We start from the raw sequence: 24,043 nt of genomic DNA on the forward strand, positions 1-24,043 counted from the left end.
GGCTGAAAGAGCTGGGAAGCAGATAACCAAGGTTGTGTGAGCAGCACAGAAGCAGAGGTGACAAGAAGCCATGGCAGGTTTCATGTGGGCAGACCTGCATACGAGGATGGGGTGTGTGTGTGTGTGTGTGTGTGTGTGTGTGTGTGTGTGTGTGTGTGCAGAGGCCAGGAGGACCTGAGATTTCCTACTCAATCACTCTTGTTCTTAAGTCAGTGTCTCTCATTAAACCTGCTGCTAGGCTGGTGGCCAGCAAGCCCCCAGTGATCTTCCCGTCCCCTAACCCTAACCCTGTACAACAACGCCTGACTTTCTACTTAGTCTCTGTGGGTGTGACCTTGGGGCCTTGTGTTTGTGCAGCCAGCACTCCCACCCACTGGGCTATCTCCCTAGTCCAGGTTGGAGTTTTGTGCTCCACTGATGAGGAGAAAGACTAGGTGCCTGGCTAGCTACCTGCAGCTGAGAGACATAGAACATGCTCTGAAGGGGAAGCCAAGTCCTCGTGTGGCGTTGGCTGTACTCTACTCTCTCAGGCCCCTCTTACAACCCCATATCGTGCCTGGTTCAGTAGAGAGCCCTGTGTTCTCTCACGCTTCTGGGCCGCCCTTTGCCTTTTACTTCCTCTTTCTGGAAAGGTAGTGTGGCCTCCACCCAACCTGATCATACTTCCTTAGCTACTGACTAGCCCCTCAGCACTCCACCAGGATCTTACTCTTTCCCAAATGAGCTCCGCCCTCCGTTCTCTTTTATATCTTATGTGTGGGAATGCTTGCCTGAACATTTATGTGTGTGCACCGCGCATGTGCAGTGCTTGTAGGGGCCAGAAGAGGGTGTCGGACTTCCCCGAGCTTGCTGTGAGCTGCAGGCCAGGGGTTCTTGGAATCAAAACAAAGGTCCTGAGCAAGAGCAGCCGCTCTCAACGAGTGCTGAACCATCTCTCTAGCCCCCTCTCTGATGTCATTTCCTGTCTACCTTCCTACCACAACTACACCGCTCGAGTGCAACCCTCCCCTCCCTCAGTCTCAGTACACTCAGTAGTACACTGAAAAATAAATAAGGTGAGGTTAAGTTACACAAATACTACACATGGTTGACATGGCTGCTTCTCTGATCTGGCTCATGGCCAGATAAACTTCACTTTGTTTCTGGTCTATGGTGTTGACATTTCATTTTTTCCCCACTGACGTCTGCCCAGAATAATGGCGGTTAAGATCATCACATGCACGGGCTGGGTATGGCTCAGTGGGTATAAAAGTGCCTGCTGTGCAAAGCATAAAGAAAGACCTGGGGGTTGGGGATTTAGCTCAGTGGTAGAGCACTTGCCTACCAAGCGCAAGGCCCTGGGTTCGGTCCCCAGCTCCGAAAAAAAGAAAAGAAAAAGAAAGAAAGAAAGAAAGGAAGAAAGAAAGAAAGAAAGAAAGAAAGAAAGAAAGAAAGAAAGAAAGACAGACAGACCTGGGTTTGAATCCCTAGTGCCCATATAGATATCCGAGGCAGATCTCAGGAGCCTGCTGGCCAGTCAGTCTGCCCTAAAAGATGGGGTGCTTCCTATTCAATGAGAACCTATGTCAAGGAAGAAGGTGATAAGAAAGAGAAAAAAAACCACCAGGATCCTGCTTTGAACACACACACACACACACACACACACACACACACACACACACACACACTTGTGCACACACAAAGGTAGTTTGAAAAATTCAGAGCCGTGGTGAAATTTCTATTTATATACCGACAGACACTCCGGCAATCCAAATGTCTTTGTCTAAACACTTACAGGAATTTCCACGTATATCTTTCCCCAAAGTAAATATTTTTAAATCGCAGTTATCTTTGTTGAGAAGAAATCGATCCTGCGCTAAGCTGATATGCAGAATGATTTATTAATGTCTCAAGTGGCAAATACCTGGCTTTGTGAGAGGAGAAAGAATGTGACTTAAGTATCTGTTTTTAAAAGTGGTAAAAATAGCCTAAGAGAACTATTAACCTCAAGGATGAATTAAGTGTGTACATTTGGTAGACCCAAGTATGCAGTAAATCTTAGTATAGTGGGTTTTTTATTTATTTGCTTTATGTGTGTGTGCCTGAGTTTTTGTATGTGCACCCCACCCCACATGTGCAGGTGCCCAAGAAGCCAGAAGAGAGTTTGGATCCTCTGGAACTGGACTTGTGGATGGTTGTGAGTTGGGATGCCAGAAACCAAACCCCAGTGTTCTGAGAGTGCAGCCGGGGCTCTCACCTGCTAAGCATTCTCTGCAGCCGCTGTGTCGTGGTTTGAGGGCTCACTTTATTTCTTTAAATAAAAGGGAAATCACACGGTGCTATGACCTCCAGAGAACTGGACTGCTTCATAGAACAATGGCCTGCAGGCATTCTCCCAGCTCAGTTTGTTTTGTTTCGGTGTTGGTTTTTGAGACTGGGTTTCAGGTCGTGGCTGGTGGCTGTCCTCAAACTGTATGTAGGTGAGATGATGGGGACCTTGAGATTCTCCTGATTCCACCCCCTACCAGCTGGGACTACAGGCATGACCCACCACGCCCAGCCTAATATCGGGTTATTTTATTTTATTGTTAATACTACAAAGTATCAATTTTAAGTCAAGGGACAAAGAATCCAAAACCTAGAAGGCAGGTGCCATGATACTGCAGAGCCTCTGTTCAAACCAGCATCTGAAGAGCCCTTAGCTTGTCCCCAGGGACCAGGTCCTTTCTTCCTAAAACCTTTCAGTGGCTCTTACCCAACGGACACATGGTACCTTCAAGCCAGCACTCGCCCCATGCCTTCCTGGAAAGGAAAGTATCACCACACCACAGAGGTCAGCAAATTGAGGAAGAGAGATGACTGCCCAGTGTCTTCCAGCCCACACTCTCCAGAGCTGCTCTCTCAAGTGGAGGCCCATGCGCCAGTTCTCCCCAGAGAAATCTTAGCCCATCTCAGGAGTTCAGACACCTCGGCCTGTACTTAAATAAGCCCGAGCTTCCTTTAAGGCTCCAGGTTTTCTTTTGCCATGGATGGGAGAGGAAGAGTTTAAGATATTGTACCAAAACGTTGAGGGACTAGGGTGGTGGCCCAGCTAGTAAAGCCTGAGGGCCCAAATTCAAACTTCTCCACACCACAGAAGTCAGTTCCGTGGTGGGTTTGTAATCCTTGTACTGGGGAGAAGGCATGAGAGGTGTCAGAGACAGGAAGTTCCCAGGCACCTGCCAGTCCAACTGAAACAGGGAGCTACAGGTTCAGAGAGAAAGAGAGAGAGAGAGAGAGAGAGAGAGAGAGAGAGAGAGAGAGAGAGAGAGAGACCTTGCCTCAAAAAATGGGGGGAGAGGGGCAAGAGTGACTTTCAAACTCTGGCCTACACATGTGTATGCATAGATATAACACATACACGTGCTCGTGCATGCAAGCATCACAAAAATAAATAAAAAGACCAAAACGTTAAAAGCCTTACATATGACATCTAGAAAAACCCACAATGCTTTTCAAACATTTTTGTAAGAAAAAAAATTTAAAAAACAAAACAAAACAAAATCTTTCTAGTACTCTGGCTAAGACACCTGTGAAGGAATTTCTTTACATTTGGGAATAAAGTCTTCAGAGATGGGATCCTCAGGGGCAGACTTACCCAGCACTCAAAAGGTGTTCAGCTGTTACAGAGAGCTTACTGCTCTTGCAGAAGAACCAGATCAGTCCCCAGCACCTACATCAGCCTGCTCACAACTGCCCGAAACTCCAGCAGCAGGAGACCTGAGCCCACCCATCCTCTAGTCCCCTCCAACACCAGCACACACAGGATACACATACAAGCAAGCAGAAGAAGAAAGACCAAGCAAACACAACTTTGCATTTAAAAGCACGAGTGGAGCCAAGCATTGTGTCACACGCCTTTAATCCCAGCACTCTGGAGGCAGAGGCAAGCAGATTTCTGTGAGTTCAAGGCTAGACAGGTCTACAAATGGAGTTCCAGGACAGCCAGGGTTATATAGAGAAACCCTGTCTCAGAAAACCAAACCAAACCAAACAGACAGACAAAAAAAGTAGGGGGTAGGGAGAGAGAGAAGAAGAAAATTTGAGAGGATTGCTGGATAAATGACACCCAGCAGCTTCATTGGCAACCGTGTCCACCTACCAGGTCTGCAGCCCACAGCAGTTAGCCGGCCCATGGCTTCTCAGTAACAGTGGCCTCAAACACTTCATTTGATTACAACCCTGTATCCCAGCTGCATGAAAGATGGAAACAGAAGATTCTAGCATAGGGCTAGAGAGAGTTAAAGGTCAACCTGGACCTCTTACTGAACTCTGAAGAGCAAAAAGGTAAAAGAAAAGGAAAAAATGGGGTGGTGGTGGGGTAAATGTCTGGGGAAGAGGGTTGTGTGTGGGGGTGTTATTTTATGTGTACAGTGTTTTGTCTGTTTGTGTGCCTGTGCACCATGTACATGCAGGGACCTCAGAATCCAAAAGAGAGCACTGGAGTCTCACTGTGGCTGTGAGCCACCATGTGGACCCTGGGAGTCTGGAAGCCAGGTCCTCTGGCTAACTAGCCATAGGTCTTAACCTCTGAGTCACAGCCCCCGGAAGAATATTTTACAAACAACGCGTCATACTCTAGGTTCGACCCCCAGATAAGAAAAACCAAACAGGTTTCAGGGACCCAACCCTATGTCACTGACTAGGGAAACAGAAGCAGGTGCTGGCAGAAGAGAAGCCTGGCTAGTAACACAGTTGCAAGCTTTGAGCTGTGACTAGGGTGCCTGAAAGAGAAACTTTCATTTACATGTGAGCAGCTCTCATGGATGACGGAGGGAGTGGCTTCGCCTGCCTGAGTCTCAGTTAAAAACTAACTAACTAGCTAGCTGTTAGGTTCTGGGAAGAAATATTTAACATCTTCTTACCTCCCAAGAGCTACATATCTGTTCTGGCTCTCCAGAGTTTAAGCCATGGGGAGAATACATGGTCTGGGCTTGGTTCTCCAGAAAGCCAGGAAGCAGGAAAGCATTGTGATGTTTGGCAGAAAACCCTGCAAGAATACACTGGGTACCCAATGGCACAGGATGGCAGAGCCCAGCCATTCCTGAGCCTGGGTGATGGGGAGTGTGTGTGTGTGTGTGTGTGTGTGTGTGTGTGTGTGTGTGTGTGTGTGTGTGTGTGAAGGGCGGTGCGGGTGGGGACTCATGATATTATTTTCTCTACTTTGTGTTTATTTGAAATTCTCTTTATTAAAACGCTCAAACAAAGATGAGAGAGAGAGAGACAAAGCAAACTGCTGGAACAATAGACTTAGTTGTTTTGTTTGCTTTGTAAGGCGGAGTCTTGCTATAGAGCCCAGACTAGAGTGTTGGGATTACAACTGTAAGCCACTAGGCCTGGCTAGTTTTTTGGGTTCATGAAATGGTTGCATGGGTGAAGGTGCCTGCCTTCAAGCTTGGTGACCTGAGGAACCACACAATGGAAGGAGAGAGCTAACCTCAACTACTTGTCCTCTGACCTCTCTCCTGCCATGGCACATGCGCACCCCCTTATGTATGCATATAAAGTTAACAGAGATGTTATTTATTTTTTTTTTTATTTTAAAGGGGCGAGCACTAGGGTTGGTGCACTAAACACATAAATAAAACTATTTCAGACTCCCACAGACCTAGGGTTCTGAGAACAAATCTCTACTCACTACTCTGTGACCTTGGGTAAGATGTTTCACCCTCTTGCCTCACCATGAAGAGGCACCAAAAATGGAGTCACTGCCAAGCTGCTTGGCTTTGTCTCATCGTCAAAGTCAAGGCCTTGGTCACACACTATCATCCTAGAAGAAGTAATCAAGATGAAGGTCAAAGTCATGCTCTTCTTGGGGACAGATGGTAACCATTTCTACTCAGTGTAAGCCTCCCTGAAATGGGTTGCCTCTACCTGCATCTCCCTGATTAGAGGTCTGCATGGCGACTTGTTGATTTCCTGTCAAAGAGTGAAGTGCCCCAACCCCCACTCCGGCTGGAGGCCTTGCGCATTTCTGAAAGTATCTTCTTCCGAAAGCTGCCACAAGTGGAACCCCGTCCCTATGGGGGAGAGCTAGAGCGCGGATGGGATGTTCCCACAGCTCCTGGGACTCGGAAGCCTTCAACAGATGGCAATCAAGACTGCAACTCTTCTGCCGTGGTTAAGGTCACGGGGCAGTGCGTGGGGTGTTGCTTGTCTGCACAGCTGAGGCAATTAGGAGGCGGCTTTAGAAAAGGAAGAAATACAAGGGGGAGATGCACGAAAGATTGCTGGGGCCAGGCTAAGTGATTCTTGGCTGGGGATGTGGCTCAGTTGACAGAGTGCTTGCTAAGAGTGCAGGAAGCCCAGGCTTCCAACCCCAGCGCTGCATACAGCCTTGCATGCTGGTGCATGTCTGTAATCTCAGCTCAGACTCAAGGTCACCCTCAGTGATAAGTTCGGGCCAGCTTGAGTTATATGTGACTCTGACTCAAAAAAAAAAATAAATAAACAAATACTAAACAGATAAAGGAAACAGAAAAAAAGCGGAAGGAGGAAGGAGAAAAAGAAGAGGAGGAGAAAGAAGAAGAGGAGGAGGAAGAAGACGGGGAAGAGCAGGAGGAGGAAGAGGAAGAAGAGGAAGAGGAGGAGGAGGAGAAGGAGGAGGAGGAGACCAAACAAGCAGGTTGGTGGTGGTGCAGGTCTTTAATCCTAGTACTTGGAAGGGGGAGACAGAGGCAGCCAGATCTCTTTGAGTCCGAGGCCAACCTGGTCTGCATAGTAAGTTCCAGGACAGCCAGGGCTACACAAAGAAACCCTGTCTTGAAAAACCAAAAACCAAAATAAGCCAACAACAACAAAACAAAACAATACCACCAACCAAGCCAGCAAGCCACAATTCCAATTCCTAGGGCGGTCTGTCCTAACGGAAACCTCTCTCGCCCTCCCCCAGCTCGTATGAAGTCACTGTTTCTTTTTTCACTAACTTATCCATGCATCCGGGCGCCTGTGCTGTTACAGTGTGTGTGTGGAAGTCAGAGAGCAACATGCAAGAATCAGGCCTCTCCCCCGACTTAGTGAAACTCAGCTGAGGGTTGGCAGCAAGTGCCCTAAATAGCCCAGGTTTGTTTCAATGTTTTAATTTTATGATACACATAAAATGTTGGGTATAAGAGGGCATGGAATCCTGTAGGGCTGAAGTTACAGATGGCTGTGAGCCACCACATGCATGCTGGGAATTGAACCCAGGTCCGAGGTTACAGTTTTTATATAAAAGATATTTTTTCCCTTTGCAAGAAAACAAGGTGGATATTGTGCTGGGTGTGGTGGCTCACGCCTGTAATCCCAGCACTTTGAGAAGCTGAAGCAGGAGGTTTTCTTAGAGGGGAAAAGTTTGGGCTGTATCATGAGTTCTAGACCAACCTAAGCTATATAGTGCTGAGACTCTGCCTTTAGGACTTAAAGTGTTCTATCACACCAGGAGCCTAGCTCATATGAATTTGGGGTACTAAAACAGAAAACGAGTATTTCCATACAAATTCCTGATGACTTCACACCCACATTCTAAAGTCTAATTAGATTAATTCCTCGGGGCATCTGTGTATTCTTGGTAGGGTGCAATTTTTCAGTGTCAAAATAAAACCTTTCTTACGTGTGGGTGGAGCTGTGAGTGATGCTTGCAGGGAAACACGAATCAGGGCTGAGCTAGATAGAAGTTGGGGATGCCGGACTGAAGCCTTAGTCCTTTTCATAGCTCACCAAGGCCATGTGTGAGATCCAGAGAGCCCCACACTGAGCCCGGGCAAATGTCTCAGAGCATGCTTGAGATCACGCTCTCCTTAGCCCAAAAACAGTGAGCGCACACATTCCTTCTGAACTAATTTACAAACTGCAGGATGTGAGCTGACTGCAGGGTCACTGGCCTGCCTGGGCGCTGATTTTTCTTCATTTCTGCTAACCAGAAGGGCTAGGTGCAAAGACTGACTGAATTTGTGCTGGTGGCCTTGCTGTGCTCATCCCAAACAGAAACTGCTAAAGGCCAGGGCACCGAGGAAGGATTGTGAGGAAGGATTGTGAATGGCCGTTAAGTTTCTGCTCCCAATTAGAAGTCAAAGGCAGCAGAGCTCACACCTCTCCCAGAAACTGTTAACCCTCACTACTTCCAGTTGGAAAAGAATCAGTATTGCCTAGTTCAATGCCTTAACACATTATAAAGTGCCCTAATGTAACTCCCAGAGCTCCCAGGCCCAAGTGCCATGACCCCCAGAAAAGAAATTGCTTTTCAAAGACAATGCTCATATGTGCGCATATGTGTGTTTATGCACATGTGGTGGGAGTGGGAGCATGCACCAAATTACGTGTATAAGGGATGAAAGAGAAACGTAGCCAGACTGTGTTCATTTGGGTACAAAAGAGCACAGAAGGAGGTGACAGTCTCTCTATCGCCTGCTAACTTTTACTGGGAATCTCAAACTGTTGGAAAAGAGTCTATGTTTACAGTATCTAAGAATATATGCATATACAAAACACTTCATATTATATATACATATATGTTAATAACTATATGTATAATATATACATTACACACACACATCTAGCTCAAGGTCTTACATATGCTAAACTGGTTTTATTACACTCTTGCTACAAAAGTTTTTCTAACTTCCTGACATTTTATAGTTTTCCAAAGCTCACCTAGATTGCAAATGCACCAACGAGCTATACCCCAGCTCTGTTCTGATGAATCTCTTGTAGAGACATAAATGTCCCCTGAGATTTTGATGTCCCAGGCTAGCATGTGCTGTCAGGAAGGTAAGTGCCATTCTCCAGCCTGTAGGAGGAGCTCACAGCAGTGAGGCTTGGGGCATTTGAACTTAGCAGTTGTTCAACGTTATGGAGTTACAGAAATGATTTATTATAACCCAGTTACAGGAAGATTGCTGAAATTTGTAATGAACGGATTTCCCCTTTTCTCTTTTGGCCACACTGGAGGTGAACCTAGGGTCTGCTGCGTGCAAGCAACCTATCCTGGAGCCCGGGTTTCAGCACTAACCCAGTCAAGTCAAAAACCAACCGCTGTTTAAGGAGGCAGAGGCAGAGACAGAGACAGGAGGATCTCTGTGAGTTAGAGGCCAGCCTGTTCACAGGGTGAGCTTCATGTCAGCTAGGGTTACAGTTAGACCATGTCTCAAACAAAACATACATAAATAAATAAATAATAAAAAATAAAATTTAAACCTGCCATTTAGACTCTGTCTTTCTCTTACCCCAGTACCAGGGGCAGAACCCAGGCTTCATGTGAGCTACGTACGCAAGCTCTCTACCACTGAGCTATGGCCCCATCCCTCTCTGTGTTCTAGATTTTTGACATCGACTCACTCTAAGTTGCTTAGACAGGCCTTGAACATTCAGGCCTTCTGTCTTGACCTCCCACTAGCTGGGATTACAAACCTGAGCCAGCAGGGCTGGTTTTATTACACTCTTGATACAAAAGTTTTTCTAACTTCCTGACATTTTACAGTTTTCCAGTGCTCACCTAGATTGCAAATGCTTTCTGCCTTAAAGGGGTTTTTAGAAGAAAAGAGTGTCACTCCTTACCAAGCAGGATGTGGCTTAAGAGTAGGCTTTTTTACCTAGAACAAGTGTTCGAAACCAGAAGTTTTTTTTTTTTTTTTTTTTTTTTTTTTTTTTTTAGGGCCTTACTTTCACTAAAGTCCTAAGACTTCACAAAGTCTGTTAGGATTGGCGAAGGTCATGAATGCTGTGGCCACCTGCCGCCAACCACTCAAGGCCACCCGAACCCCATCCATCGCATCTAGAAGTATCATTCTGCCAAGTGAGGCTTTTAGCGACCCGTCATTAGCTCATTACTACAGCGAGGTTCCAAAGCCACCATGTAAGGAAAACCCTCAATCAGGGCCTTGGCCTGCCCGCCAGGACACTGCACATCTCCAAGCTTCTGACCACTAGACACAGATGGAAACAGGGCTTCTTCAGCTCTGATTTCCTTCATCCCCTAGGCTGCCTTGCTCTCCTTCCTTCCTTCCTTTCCGGAAAACTGTTTTAGACAGTTGATAGCCTTAAAACCCAAGTTTTGCACTAATTTTTCTTGATAGTGTTATAACATGCTCACCTGTTCCCTCCATTAAACTCTAAGCTACCCAGAGGCAAAGGCCTGTACTCAGCAGGCCTTAAAAACAAAACAAAAAGTAAAAATTAGGCCGCCCTGTTTTTTCATTGCCATATATTTCATACACAGTTATGGCAGGCTGATTTGCTATTGGCCATAAGCAAACCCGTAAATTTATCAAGTAAGCTAAATCCAGATACTTCATATCACTCACCATTTAAAATACTTCCCAACATTCTCTTCTCTTCACCTCTGGTGCTAGGTTCAGTGCCTCATCTAGGTCCAGGCCAGGCAAGTCTTTTTACCTGAGTCACATCCTCGGTAGCTTTCTGTTTTGCTTTTTTTTTTTTTTTTTTTTTTTCAGACAAGGTCTTGCCATGTAGTTCCTGCTGATCTGGGACTCACTATGTATTCCAGGCTGGATGCAAACTCACGGCAATCCTCCTGCCTCAGCCTCTCCAGTGTTTTGGATTACAGGTGTGAGCCGGCAGGGCAGGCTCCTGTGTTAACTTCCTGTCTTCCATTCCCAGAAGATGCAGGAAGGGCAGACTTGGCTTCAGCTCTTTCGCCCAGCTACCTGCCTTCTGGATCGCCAGCTACAACATTCGCCAATATGGCTACAAAATACCCACCTCCTCAAGTCACCTAAGAACCAAGTATTTTCTACCTTCCCAGTTACGTCCTGCTGCTTGAACAAGTGCACAGATTTCCATTCTGTCGCTGACCTTGACTTCTAATGTGCCCCCACCCTAGGTGAGAAAATAAAAACGATCAACTAACCAAACAACACACCCCCAAATCAGAAAAGAAAATAGCACTCATAGGCAAGCAGCTTTGCCTAATGTGGGTGTGTACAAGTTGCTTCAAACTATGTGTTATATTTATTTTCTAAACGGGCATTTGCACCAGTCACCTGACATTTTGACAGCCGAATGAATGGAAATCCCTTCGACAGAGGATATTGATGAAATGAGTTATCTTGGGAACCAGTGCTCCCAGGATTTTAGTATTAACAGAAGCTGCTGTAGTCTAAGAAATGGTTATGTAAAAACAATCAAAGCAAAAGAAAACAATTTAAGGAGAATGCACTGCATTTCCCTAATTGCCCTAACCTTATTTTGACATGACATTTCTTGGCCTCATCTTGGATGGCAACACCACCCCACACTTTCCCCTCCACACCCTTCGCAAATGAAATTCAGAAAGGTAGTCAGCGGGCACTTAGGAGTTTATCACTGAGGACTGATCTCCGGCACATTTCTGCGCAGTAACCGCGGTTTCGTCGCCACCTTTACCCAGGCCATTGCACCGCCAGCCTGAACCCAGCCTTTCCCCGGTGCTCGAGTCCAGAGGAAGGCAGGGCAACAGGCCCTGCCCCTCGGCCAACAGCCTCCCTTTCCCGGAGATGCCCTGAGAGCTGCCCTGGCGTCCTCTGCTCGCCCTCGATGGGACCGTTTCCAGACACAAGCTGCTCACTAACCCACCTGCACCCCCAAACGAAGGATCCCCGCGAGGTCATCCCCTCTTGAAACCATTTCGTTTGTTCTGGGCAGCAGGACAGAACCAGGTCCCCGGCAGCCGTCCCTTCGTGGTATCCTATGATCTCCCCTACTGCTGTCCCCCTGCGGACCAAACACCGCAGCCCCCCTCAAATTCAGAATCTGAGCTGTCCCCAAGATTATAAGTGCGCCCCAACCGCCTCGAGGCTAAACTCCTCACTTCCAGAGAGAAGACCTTACCCCCTCGCTCCCGGCACCCGCAAACCGGAGACCCAAAACCTTGCGCCTGCCAGGCCGCCCCGCCCCCGGGAGTAGCGCGGGATCCGCCCGCACCTCCGAGCCTGTGGATCGGCCCCAGAGCTCCGGCCAAGGGCGCGCGCAATTACGCAGCCCGGCACAGCGCGGGCCCCACGCCCCCGGGGAACGCCCGCGGGTTGCCGCTCCGGGAGCCAGAACCTAGCTCCGCGCCGCCCCGAGGCCGCCGGGGCCACTCGATCCGCGTTCCCTCTGCTGGGCGACGACGCACGCCGAGGCCCCTCGTTGCGCCTCCCGCCCAGGCCGCCCGCGGCCCGGCCCCTCACTCACCCAGAGCTCAGTGCCCCAGCTCATGGTGCAGGGACCGGGAAGGGGCCCCCGACCCCCTTCGCCGGCGATCGCTGCGGTCCTCCGGACCCTGAGAATGCGGAAAGCCCGCCGCTTCCTCCGGCTCGCGCCTCTAGCCCCGGCTCGCCACCTCTCGTCGCTCCGCGCGGAGCAAAATGGCCCGAGGAAGCAGCAGAAGCGAGCGCCGCAGCGCGCCCTCCCCGCACCAGAGCCGAGGGGCGGGGTGGGGCGGGACAAGAGGCGGGACGGGGCGGGACCGGACTGACAGCTCGTGCATACCGTCCCGCCCCCAGGCTCCCTTTGGCGCGGTTGCCTGGGGGGTCTGGAAGGACGCGAACCCCTGGGGACTTGTCCAGGTCATTGTTATTCGGCAGCCAGCGCACCCAACTCTCTTGGGACCGGTGCTCTCTGTCTTCAGACTGGGTGGCCGGTGATCACGTCGCTCTATTGCTGTCTACCTTCTACCCACCGCGCCCACCGCTGTTTTGCATTTCAGAACTTTTGCCTGGTGTCCACCGACGCCCACCTTAGAAGCTCCCGGAGTGGCTTCTCCCACCATCCAGACACTGAGGAGGCCCAAGGTGCTCAGCAGCGTGCGTGGGAGTGGGGCCTGGAACCGTGACGCCAGTGCACAGTGTACACAGGACGTTGAGAACAGCAATCCAGCAGATCCAGGAACCAGAGAAGGAACTCGGGAATGTATGCCCCAAAGAATTATAATTTGTGCCTTTCCCTACCTGTTCGGCCAGGAATCTCGGCAATAAAGTTCTGTTGCACCGATGAAGGGACAGCAGTATCTCTGAAGGGCCCACAGAGACTTTGGAGGGTTCAAATCCAGCCAATGCACTCTTTGGCTGGGTGGTCTTGGATGGACTTCACCTCTATCTGGGAGGAGAGCCCAGCTGCCGAAAGAAGGCAGTGTCTACCAGTCCCCGGCCTAGCGGTGTGAACCGAGGGACATGAACCAGCCAGTGGGTAGCTGACGAAGAATGGTAACCATCTCAGAATCCTTCGTGTCCTATTTCCACAACCTTTCTTCTCTGAATACTGGAACCACTCCTCCAGAGTCTTGACTCTCTTCTAAACGCGTTTCTCCACTCCCTGCTTCTGAACCTGTTCATCTTTTTCCGCGTGGGAGTTAATTCTCTTTAAAGGGTGAATTTCAGCCCAGTGTGTGCTGTCCCATACTTGGAGTTTGGCACTCCCGAGGCAGAGGCAGGAACACTGCTGCAAGTTCAAGGCCAACCTGAGCCACATAGTAAGTACCAAGCAGGCTGAGGTGGACCTCAAAAGGAAAGCTTAACTAAGATAAAAACAACAATGGTGCAGTAAGGGTGCAGAGGCAGGTGGATCTCTATGAGTCAAAGGCCCAGCTACAGGTCACCAGCTACATAGTGAGACCCTGTCTTAGAAAAAAGAAATAAGCACAAAATAATTTGTTTAAAAAAGAAAAAGGAAAGAAAGAAAAAGGAAGGAGGGGCGGAGCTCAGGACCCTTTCCTTAAGCCTTAGGACCTCCTACTTCCTTTGCTGGGTAGCTACATTACAACCATCAAAACTATTTTTGGTCTGTCTTTTGTCAGTTTCAAGCTACAGGCCCCCATCCTTCACGTCTGTTTTAAATATTTTGCTCCCACATTTACCAGGTCTGAGCACTCTTTACTCCCTAGACTGCTGGGAATGTGGGAGTCAGGATGGCCAGCCACCTCCCTGCCGGGGCAGATTTATGGCTAGGGTGAGTTGGAGGGCTTGGAAATGTAAACAATGTTAGCAATGTCACTGGGTAAGTCTGCATTCTGTCTGCATGTGTATCAGTGAAGCACACCCATGGCTGGTGTCCTTGGAGGTCAGAGACGTGTTGGAGCCCCTGGAACTGAACTGCAGATGGTTGTGAGCTACCCATGGAGAGGCAAACCCATGCTCTTAGCCACACTTAGCCATCTCCCCAGGTCCCACAATGCCACTGGGTTTTATTTGCTCCAAACTGGGAATGGCCATACTAGGGAGACCTGCGTGCTGGCATTCTCGTCACCCATGCCTCTCTCCCTGCTCGTTTGTCGTTTCCTCTTCCGTCCACAAAATGATCTAATCTTGACTTTGGAAAACTAGAATGCTACTTGCAAAACATAGGCTAGCCGGGAGGTAAAGTGACCTGTGCCCTAAAGAAAAAGTGGAAGGAAGGAGGAGAGAACGATGCCTGAAGAGGAAACGTTTTACACATTAGTTGCGGAACCTCTGGAAGCCACAGTGGACTGCAGGAGCTGGGCTAACTGAGCACACTTAACGTATCTTTCACTTGGGTGAACCTGGAAGGCAACTCTAAGAGGCTTAGAGTGAGAAGGCTCAGAAAAGTGAAAGACAGATAAAGTATCGATTCTCTAGCTGGGAGGTTCTCACCCTGGCAGATGCTGGCTCAGCACAGCTGCACGCCTACTCCACCGAGTCACTAAGCTGTGGTCCTCGCCTTTGAATGGTCTCATGGCATGGAAGATGCTAACTCTAAAAGCAGGCATCTGGACAGACACCGCACAGGCCACTCCTGCACAGGCTTCTGGCTGCTTAGTTTGTTCTTTCCTTCTTCCCCCCTCCCCTCGGAGACAGGGTTTCACTGTGTAACACCCCTAGCTGTTCTGGAACTCCCTTTGTAGACCAGGCTGGCCTCAAACTCACAGAGATCCGCTTGCCTATACCTCCCGAGTGGTGGTGGGATTGAAGGCTCATGCTGCGACCTTGTAAAGCTTAGTCTGTTTATATATTTCGTTGTGTGTATATGAGTGTGTGTTGGCATTTATGTACAGCACTTATGTGGAGGCCAGAGGACAACTTGTGGGAGTCAGTTTTCTCCCTCTACAGCATGAGTTCCAGGGGTTGAATTTGTCATCAGGCTCCATGGCAAGTGCCTTTACTGTGCAGCCCAGAACTTTGGCGGGTGACCCTCTGGCCTCAGTCAGCATTTCTGAGTAGTTAGAGGCAAATCTATCAGGGTTTTGGTCTGTTCTAAACCTGATTAGGATTAATGAACATTGACTTGGGTTTGTAGGTATGGTGGCAGATGGGAGGGTTTCTGGGGCAGACTGGGGGACGGCTGGGGTCCTGGTGTTCCGTCCTTACTAAGTGTGTGGCTTCTGGTCACTTACACCATCTGCACTTCAGATATGCAGAGCTCGGTGCAGCCAGCTGCAGAGCTTCCCTTCTCCAAACCTCAGTTTCCTCTCTTACAATAGAACAGTGACCTCACAGCTTCTTCAGATGTAGAAAATATCTGCAAAGCGCTTAGCACAGAGGGCACAGATACGGGTTTCCTTCTCTCTGTGCCACAGCAAGGAAGTAATGTCTTCCAAACTGCTGTTACAGCTGGACCTCCAGGCCTGAACGACCATAAGAGTTTCCCAATGACATTTTTTTTTGTTTTGTTCAATAGTTTCTAACATATTTTAGCTTAAAAATTCCCACAGCCCAACTTACAATAGAGTTAAGTCTCAATTCTCCCATCCCCCCCCCCTTTTTTTTTTGGTTCTTTTTTTCGGAGCTGGGGACCGAACCCAGGGCCTTGCGCTTCCTAGGTAAGCGCTCTACCACTGAGCTAAATCCCCATCCCCTCCCATCCCCTTTTTTATTCTGTGCATTCATGGCTGGCTGGAAATCCTTATGTAGACCAGGTTGGTCTTGAACTCACCAAGATCTGCCTGCCTCTGCCTCTTGAGTGTTGGGATTCAAAGGGCGCGCTTTCAAGCCTGGCTTACTGTTTGGTTTTTGGTTGGTTGGTTTTTGTTGTTTGTTTTGCAGACAGAGTCTCCCTGGATGCCCTGGAACTCACTCTCTAGACCAGGCTGGCCTCAAACTCACAGTAATCCACTTGCCTTTGACTTCCAAGTGCTGGGATTAAAGGCACATGCCATCACTGCCAGACTTTGTTTTTTAAAGATTTATTTATTTATTTATGAATATGAGTACACCGTATCTGTTTTCAGACACACCAGAAGAGGGCATCGGATCCCATCACAGATAGTTGTGAGTCATCATGTGGTTGCTGGGAATTGAACCCATGACCTCTGGAAGAGCAGTCTGTGCTCTTAACCACAGAGCCATCTTTTCAGTCCTGTTTGTCTTTTTTTTAAGACAGGGTCTCATGTAGTCTAGGCTGACCTCAAACTTACTATGCAGCCAAGGCTGGCCTTGAAGTGACCTGAGTCCAAAAAAGGCATTTAGTATTCCTGTAAGCCCACGACTGTTGGTGAAACCATGGTAAATTGAGAACCAGCTGTACATACTCAGGAGTCCAGTCCGCAGCCAAGCAGAAGAAGGAACAGGCTAAACCTAGGAACTTTCTAGTGAGTGCAGTCTTTTTTTTTTTTTTTTCCGGAGCTGGGGACCGAACCCAGGGCCTTGTGCTTGCTAGGCAAGCGCTCTACCACTGAGCCAAATCCCCAACCCCGTGAGTGCAGTTTTACAACTGCAACTAGTTTTTAATACCTGATTGCTGAGCTCTCTGAGGTCTGTAAAGGCTCTGGAAATCACGAAACACGGTCTGTCACCAGCCAAGCAGGTTTTATATATATATAGTGTCCCAGGTTGAAAAGTGAGTCTCAGGTTTACCTCCAGCTCACCTTAAGCCCACTGAAGATGTCCTGGGGCCACAGGACTGAGATTTTCTCAGTTGCCAAAAAGATGCTTTAAGGGTTTCTTCTCTGTCCCAAGAGATGCCTGAGATTCTCTGGGGCAATCTGGAAGACATAGCCAGGAGATGTTACCAGGCCCGGAAAAGCCTCTGGTTCCCTCCACTTTGTTAGCTTTTGGGTCCGAAAGAACTCTTCTGAAAAGACAGACAGACACGTGAGATAGTACAGCAAGTGAAGGGGCTACAGCAAAACCTGTCCCACTTGAGTTCTATCCCTGTGGCTCACATGGTGGAAAGACAGGACAGATTTTGAACATTATCCTCCCCACCCCCTTCTCTGGTGGCATGTGTCCTTTCCCCAATACATACATACATACATACATACATACATACATACATACATACACACACATACATACATACATAAATGTAATAAAAACTGTGGTAAAAAGAAAAACAAACGTCAGTTATATCTTATTTCCTCCAACAGTCCAAGCCCAGGCTAAATATTATCAATAGCACTAAATCCAAACTACAATTTGAATTCAACCCCTAGTTTCCTACTAGTGGCAACTTTGAACTGATCGTGCAAACCCGAAGGCTCCTGACTAAGACAGCAAGGCTCAAAGCCAGGCCTTAGGAGTTCTGTCCTTCCTGACCTCCAGGCTTTTCTAGTCAGCCCCAGGTTTAACACCCCTTGAAAGCACTGACGGGGAGAAGCAGGCATAACTTGTTTTGTTACTCAATAAGATATGTGGTTGCAGCATCCTGGTTTCGCAAATGACGTTTTCTGGAAACTCAGAAGTCATGTGTTACACCTTGCAGGGATCCAGTGTTTGAAGAACATTCCACACTGACTCCTTGTAACAAAGTAAAAAACTTTGTTAGGGGTCTTCCAGGTTCTTTCCTCTGGGTTACAAGATAACCACATCCATAAGGTTCACACACACACACACACACACACACACACACACACACACACACACACACGAAGACAGACATTCTCATGAACTGCTGAGCAGATCTGATTGATATGGCCTGAGGGAGGTTGTGCCATAATTCCCAAGGTTAAAAATGAAAGAATCCTAAAGATTTAATTTTAAGGTCTGGTAAAACATTCACCCCAACAACACTATAAAATTATCTTTGGAATAATATTTTACCACCACTAGGAGGAACCGAGTAGCTGAACATTCTGCTTTTTAGCATTAGTCACATTTACAGACAGACCTTCTAAAAGGTGGTGCTGGACTTTATTACTTGTTGGTCCTTATCATTTTACCTATGTGTGTATGCGTGTAGTGCCTGTGGAGGCCAGAGAAAGATCCTGGGTCTCCTGGAGCTGGGATGACAGGTAGTTGTGAGTTTCCTATGTGGGTGCTGGGAACTCCATTTGTGTCCTCTGGAAGACTAGCAAGTGACCTTAATTACTGAGTCATCTTTCCAGTCCCATGCTACCGTCATCATCTTTGTCATCGTCATCAAGATGGTGTCTCCCTAGGAAGCCCTGGCTGTGCTGGAACTCACTTACGTTGACCAGGCTGGTTTCTAACCTATAGACATTCACCTGCCTCTGCCTTTCGAGGGCTGAGATTAAAGGCATGTGCTATCATGTCTGGCTTTTACTATTATTATATTTATGTATATGTTTGCCTGCATGTAGGTATCGATGCCAGGTGCCTGCAGAGGCCAGAAGAGGCCAGCAGATCCCCTGGAAGTGTTGTTACAGGTAGTGAGCCACCACGTGAGCTCCAGAAACAAACCTCAGTCCTCTGTAACACTAGAAAGTCCCCTTGCGTGCTGAGCTATCGCTCCAGCCCCATTACCATGTTAGGAGCTGGGCTTCCCGAAGTCAAAGTGGGATGACAATATTGTGCAGTGGCTTCTTCAGCGTGCATGAAGCCTCGCTCCAATCCGCAGTACCACGTGGAAAAGGGAGAACTTATTTCAGAATTCTGTTTACTTAACATTTTTTAAAAGAAAAAAAAAATCACTTAAGCAGGGGCCAAGAGATTGCTCAGTAATTAAGAGCACCGACTACTCTTCCAGAGGACCCAAGTCTCAATTCTTAGTACCCTCAGGGTGGCTAGCAACCACTTATAACTCCAGTTTCAGAGGATCTAATGGCCCCTTCTGGCCTCTACAGACTCCTGTATGCACGAAGCATGCATACACATACACTCAGGCATACACTCATGTACATAAATAAACATGTCTCCAGCATCTGACTTTTACCGCAGACTCCCTGTCATGGGGTCATAGCTATGTCCACATGTCAGCTTGCTACCTTTTTTTTTTAAATGTATTTATTTATTATGAATACATCATACAGCTTTCTGCCTGCATGAATGCCTGCACACCAGAAATAGGCATTGGATCCCATTACAGATGACTGTGAGCTACCATGTGGTTGCTGAGAATTGAACTCAGGACCTCTGGAGGAGCAGATAGTGCTTTGAACCTCTGAGCCATCTCTCCAGCCCTTGCTACCTTTTTTAAAATATAAAATTATATGGGGCTGGGGATTTAGCTCAGTGGTAGAGCGCTTGCCTAGGAAGCGCAAGGCCCTGGGTTCGGTCCTCAGCTCCGAAAAAAAAGAACCAAAAAAAAAAATTATAAAAAATTGGACAGGCGAGGCTGGAGAGGCAGCTCTGCATGTGCACTGCTCTTGCAGAGGACTTGAATCTGGTTCCCAGCACCCTTGTCATAGGGCTCACTACCACCTTCCAGCTCCAGGGGTTCTGACCCTCTTATGGCCTCTGGAAAACTCGCACTCACATGCACTCCCCAACCCCACACATACACACAATAAAATAGAATAATAAATCTTTTTTTTTTTTAATAAAAAGCTGTTCATACTACTGGCCAAGTAGCCCAGTTTTCTGTAAGCAGTTTCAGCCCTGGTTTTACAGGTGCCTGCTAAAACTACCCGAATGGCTGTATGATCTTCGAAAAGCCACTCAGTGTCCCCTGACACTGATTTCACACCTATTAAACAAAGTGGACAAATCTGGATTATCTACAGACCTTCTAGTCCAACAAAGCATGAGCTGGCCTCGTTCTTTGCCACAAGGCAAGACAGGCTTTTGTCCTAGGCTTTGTGATTAGGCAGAGTCTGCCTGTACTGGTGGGTCACCTATAAACAGACTGCCATTGAATTAATCTAACTAAACCTGATCTGAAGAAAGAAAATAGACACCTCATAGGACTCTCATGCTTTTAATGACATAGCACACACTCAGGAAATAATTTCTCACCTCTCTCTGTGTAGGGCTGCAAAAAATTAATTCTAGAGTTTCCTGCTCTAGATTTCATAATCTGTAAGGGTCAGATGAAAATCCTGATCAAACATGGAAGATTGCATATTCAAAAGAGATGGCCCAAGACCCAAGGGAAGGGAAGAAAAGCCAGCCGCCAGACAGTCCTCACTGCCTTCCCCTCCCACGAAACTGAAATGCATTTTTAGATAAACTCCAACCTTTGTGTCTCTATCTGCAACTTCTACTTTCGACTTTGAAGAGGGTGTGACTGAATTTTGACTGTTTTTTTATCTGGCAGATATCTTTTTTTTTTTTTTTAATTTCATGTATGTGAGTACACTCTGTTGCTGTCTTCAGACACACCAGAAGAGGGCATCGGATCCCATTGCAGATGGTTGTGAGCCACCGTGTGGTTGCTGGGAATTGAACTCAGGACCTCTGGGAGAGCAGTCAGTGCTCTTAACCGCTGAGCCATCTCTCCAGCCCTTGACTGTTTTTTTAATCATGGAATGGATTAGGGTGTTATCAGTGTATGAAGATTGTATAAAAACAGAGACAAACCTAAGGCCTTCTCTGGACCCAAATCCATATCACTTTCAGGTTTGCATTTTCCCAAGTGATTTTTTTTTTGTGTGATTTTTTTTTTTTAAATTAGACAGGGCAGTACCAACAAAGCGATTTGTTTTGTTTGCTTGGTTGGTTTTTTTCAACTCAGGGTTTCTCTGAGTAGTCCAGGCTGTCCTTGAATTCAGGGATTTGCCTGCCTCTGCTTTCTGAGCACTTGGATTAAATATGTGTACCACCACCTCACAGTTCTAGGTGATTTTTTTTAAGATGACAGTTTGTAGCATTAAAGCATATCATGTTGGGCTACAGAGATGGCTCAGCAGCTATGAGCTCTTGTACTTCCAGAGGGTTGGAATTTGGGTTTCCAGCAAGCATAGTGGATGGCTGACAACCACCGGTAACTCCAGTTCCAGGAGATCTGATGCCTCCTTCTGGTCTCTTTGGGAATATCCCATGGCATGCATATATATGTACATATATATACACATATATACATATATACACATATATGTATATACACACACATATATACATATATGCACATATATATGTATATATGTGTATATGTATATATGTATACATATACATGTATATATGTATACATATATATACACACACACATACACACAAAACCAACATACATAAAAACTTAATTACCTACCTATATGTAATATAGATATAGATCTATTATCTATATATAATAGACATCTATAATGTCTATTATAGAGACATTGCTGAGTGGTTAAGAGCACTTACGGGGTTGGGAATTTAGCTCAGTGGTAGAGCGCTTACCTAGGTTCGGTCCCCAGCTCCGAAAAAAAGAACCAAAAAAAAAAAAAGAGCACTTACTACTCTTTTAGAGTAACTGAGTTCAGTATACAGCACCCATGATGTCAGGTAACACATAATTGCCTGTAACTCCAGCTCCGGAGGGTGACACCATCTTCTGGTCCCCTCAGATACCTACACATGGCACACACATACATAATTTAAAAAAAACCAAGCAACCAGACCTTTAGAATATATCCTGTTAACTGTTCCAGTTAAAAAGCTATAGAAATCTGATTCTGTCGTAGATGTTCACACACCTATACAGTGGTGGTTGCCCGGTAGTGGAGTCCCCAGTGTTTTCATTTTGTCCTATTTTGCTTAAATAATTATGCGCACATACACAGAAGCATATGTTACTTGTGCGTCCAGTTAAAAACAAGAACCAAAAGACTAAACAGACTTGGTTATCAGCAGTTTTAATATGCTTGTTTCCCGTAACCCCTTGTTAAACAGTGGAACCAGGGATCTATAACGAAGTCATTCCATTAAGTGCCAAGGATCAAAAGCAAAGTTTCCAAAGAAACCAAAATAGAAAACATTAAGGCTCGGACTGCACCGTCGGCACGAAATCACACAAGACAAAATGACGTATCAGTTAAAAATTTGCATGTGATTCCCAGCTCAGCCTGGACAAAATGACCATCTCTTATTAGGTAGACTAGAAAAAAAGCATGACACCTACCTCTTATCTGATTAGACTGCCCCAAAGATTAAATGCCACTTAAAAAAAAAAAAGCCTAGTGGATTGCTTCACTTGTACTCAATAAATCCTATTACTGCAACTATTTTAAGTCTGCGATTTGTGTAAAAGGCCTAGGATAATAAGTCGAGGAATCTAAGACAGGCCAGCAATTCCTAAGCTATTACCACCGACGACATTCCAGTCAACCGCCAGGGTCAGTGGCGGACATTGAGGGTTCCAGGCTTCTGTCCAGGTCCTTCAATCCCCCAAGCCAGGCGAGGCGGAAAGGAGGTCCGTGTTGGACTTGCTCCGCCATGGGGGCTTTGCCGGAAGTCCGCCCTGGGAAGCCAACTGAACAGTCAGGAGGTGGTCCGCTCAGGTCCTTCGGAGACCAGAGTTGCATTTTCCCGGAAAATGATCTCAAGGACCTGGGAGGCGGCAGCCCCGCCCCCTTCCAGAGCACGTCCGGGACGCCGCACTTTGACCCGGAAGTGAGTGGGAGAGGAAGCAGCTGGTGATGCTGGAATAAATATGGCCGTCCGGGTACCCCTCGGCTGCACGGGCTCCTTCTGCCCGCGGCTGCTACCACTGCTGGCATTGTTGGAGCTGCTCGTCGACCCCAGCTTGGGCCGCGTCCATCACCTGGCGCTCAAAGTAAGGCCTGGCAGGCTGGGGGCAGGATCAGGGAGTGGCGACGGGGGCGCGGCCGCTGTCCGGGGCTGAGCCAACTTTAGCCCTGCGGGGTCTCTAAGTTCGGCCCTTGAGCTAAGGGGTCTGCGCTGCCCTGTGGGGATGGACTACGCCTTGCGGCCGCCTGGGATAGTCTGATCCCTGCGGGTTTGAGGTCGTAGGGAAGAGGTCCAGCCGCGGCCTAAATCTCCAAAGACCCGGAGGCCGCTCCTGCGATTCCCAGCTGGCCTCCCTGGATTCCACGTTGGTGACAACCTTCCCCACTCACCCTTTCATAAATGTAATTACGATTTCTCTTGTCCGCCTTCTCCGCCCTTCTGTGCTCCTTGATCTGGCGCGTTGAAGTTGTGCGGAATCCTAGCCTGTTTTTCCTGCTTGGTTTGGGATGCTCAATTGACTGACCAAAGCCAGGATCCCCAAGAGTAATTCAAATCTTGCTTGAAATACATGCCTTGATTTCAAGAAGAAAAAACAAGCCTGAGAATTTACTCATCGTTCAAAGTGTTTCTAAGTAATGGGCCTTTTTCTTTCTCCCTCTGTGGTCATTGCCTAAGGAAGACGTTTATGACAGGCCTGAGATGAACACCAAGAACCGCTATAGTAACTAACCCACAATATAAAGTTCTCTAAGACTTACACAGGATTGTCAGCCTGTTAATATACCTGGAGAACAGAAGATGACATCATTATGACTCAAAGCCTTGTACATATTCGTAATAGTCAATGTTCCAAGAAGTTGTGGATCTGGGCACAGCTGTCTTTTAAAAATACTTTCCATTAGGTGTGAAGAATAAAGTCTTGTAAATGTAGAGTTTAAAGGGTACAGACAGACTGTACTTGGGCATACTCGGGCTATCCGCTTTTGTTTGTAAATTAAGTTGATCTTGAGTGGAGTGGCTCTTACCCGCAAGACAGGTCAGTCTTGGCTCCTTATAAAATCCACTGAAAGCTGCAGGAGCTCTCCCCAGAGAAATGCTTCCTGAAGGCCACCCAGCTTTCTTGGCCTTCCTGTAGCTTCACAATCTTGGTACAGTTTATCAGTGTATCCAAGTTTGCAGGTTTATCACTCTGTGGCTGAGAACCCCTGATTTCTAAACTCTCCCATTTTGAGGTTTGCAGATTGTTTTTTATTGAGTATATAATTTAGCTGAGTTCATAAAGCTTAGGAATTAGAAACAAAATTTGCAACAGGACACACTGGGACCATCTC

General features: G+C 47.3%; 2 protein-coding genes and 1 long non-coding RNA gene across 55 annotated transcripts in view; 1 reads left to right on the top strand and 2 right to left on the bottom strand.

Annotated features, from left to right (window-relative positions):
• The window catches only part of Fnbp1 (formin binding protein 1), a 115,629-nt gene extending 103,264 nt beyond the window's left edge, over positions 1–12,365 (bottom strand). For 45 of the 52 annotated variants that reach the window (XR_015681229.1, XR_015681228.1, XR_015681227.1 and 42 more), the window contains exon 1: positions 12,169–12,365. Coding sequence is in view for 22 of the 52 variants with exons in the window: in XM_087647888.1 (XP_087504014.1) it covers positions 12,169–12,192 (24 nt within the window). In the remaining 30 variants the exon portion in view is untranslated. 52 annotated transcript variants of the gene reach the window in all.
• Positions 12,366–16,310: 3,945 nt separating this feature from the next.
• Positions 16,311–23,464, bottom strand: LOC147995414 (uncharacterized). 2 transcript variants are annotated; one of them, XR_015684239.1, is made up of 2 exons: positions 23,102–23,464; positions 16,311–16,998 (listed from the first exon to the last, which is right to left on the bottom strand). It is a non-coding gene; the product is annotated as an uncharacterized LOC147995414 (long non-coding RNA). The 2 variants fall into 2 exon arrangements; XR_015684238.1 differs by lacking the exon at positions 23,102–23,464 and adding an exon at positions 22,144–22,587.
• Positions 22,642–24,043, top strand: part of Gpr107 (G protein-coupled receptor 107) — a 61,253-nt gene continuing 59,851 nt past the window's right edge. Inside the window, 1 exon segment of the mRNA NM_001107828.1 lies at positions 22,642–22,797. Coding sequence (NP_001101298.1) covers positions 22,675–22,797 — 123 coding nt within the window. The 5' untranslated portion in view covers positions 22,642–22,674.

This window comes from Rattus norvegicus, chromosome 3 (assembly GCF_021556685.1).
Source record: "Rattus norvegicus strain SHRSP/BbbUtx chromosome 3, alternate assembly SHRSP_T2T, whole genome shotgun sequence".
Lineage (NCBI taxonomy): Eukaryota > Metazoa > Chordata > Mammalia > Rodentia > Muridae > Rattus > Rattus norvegicus.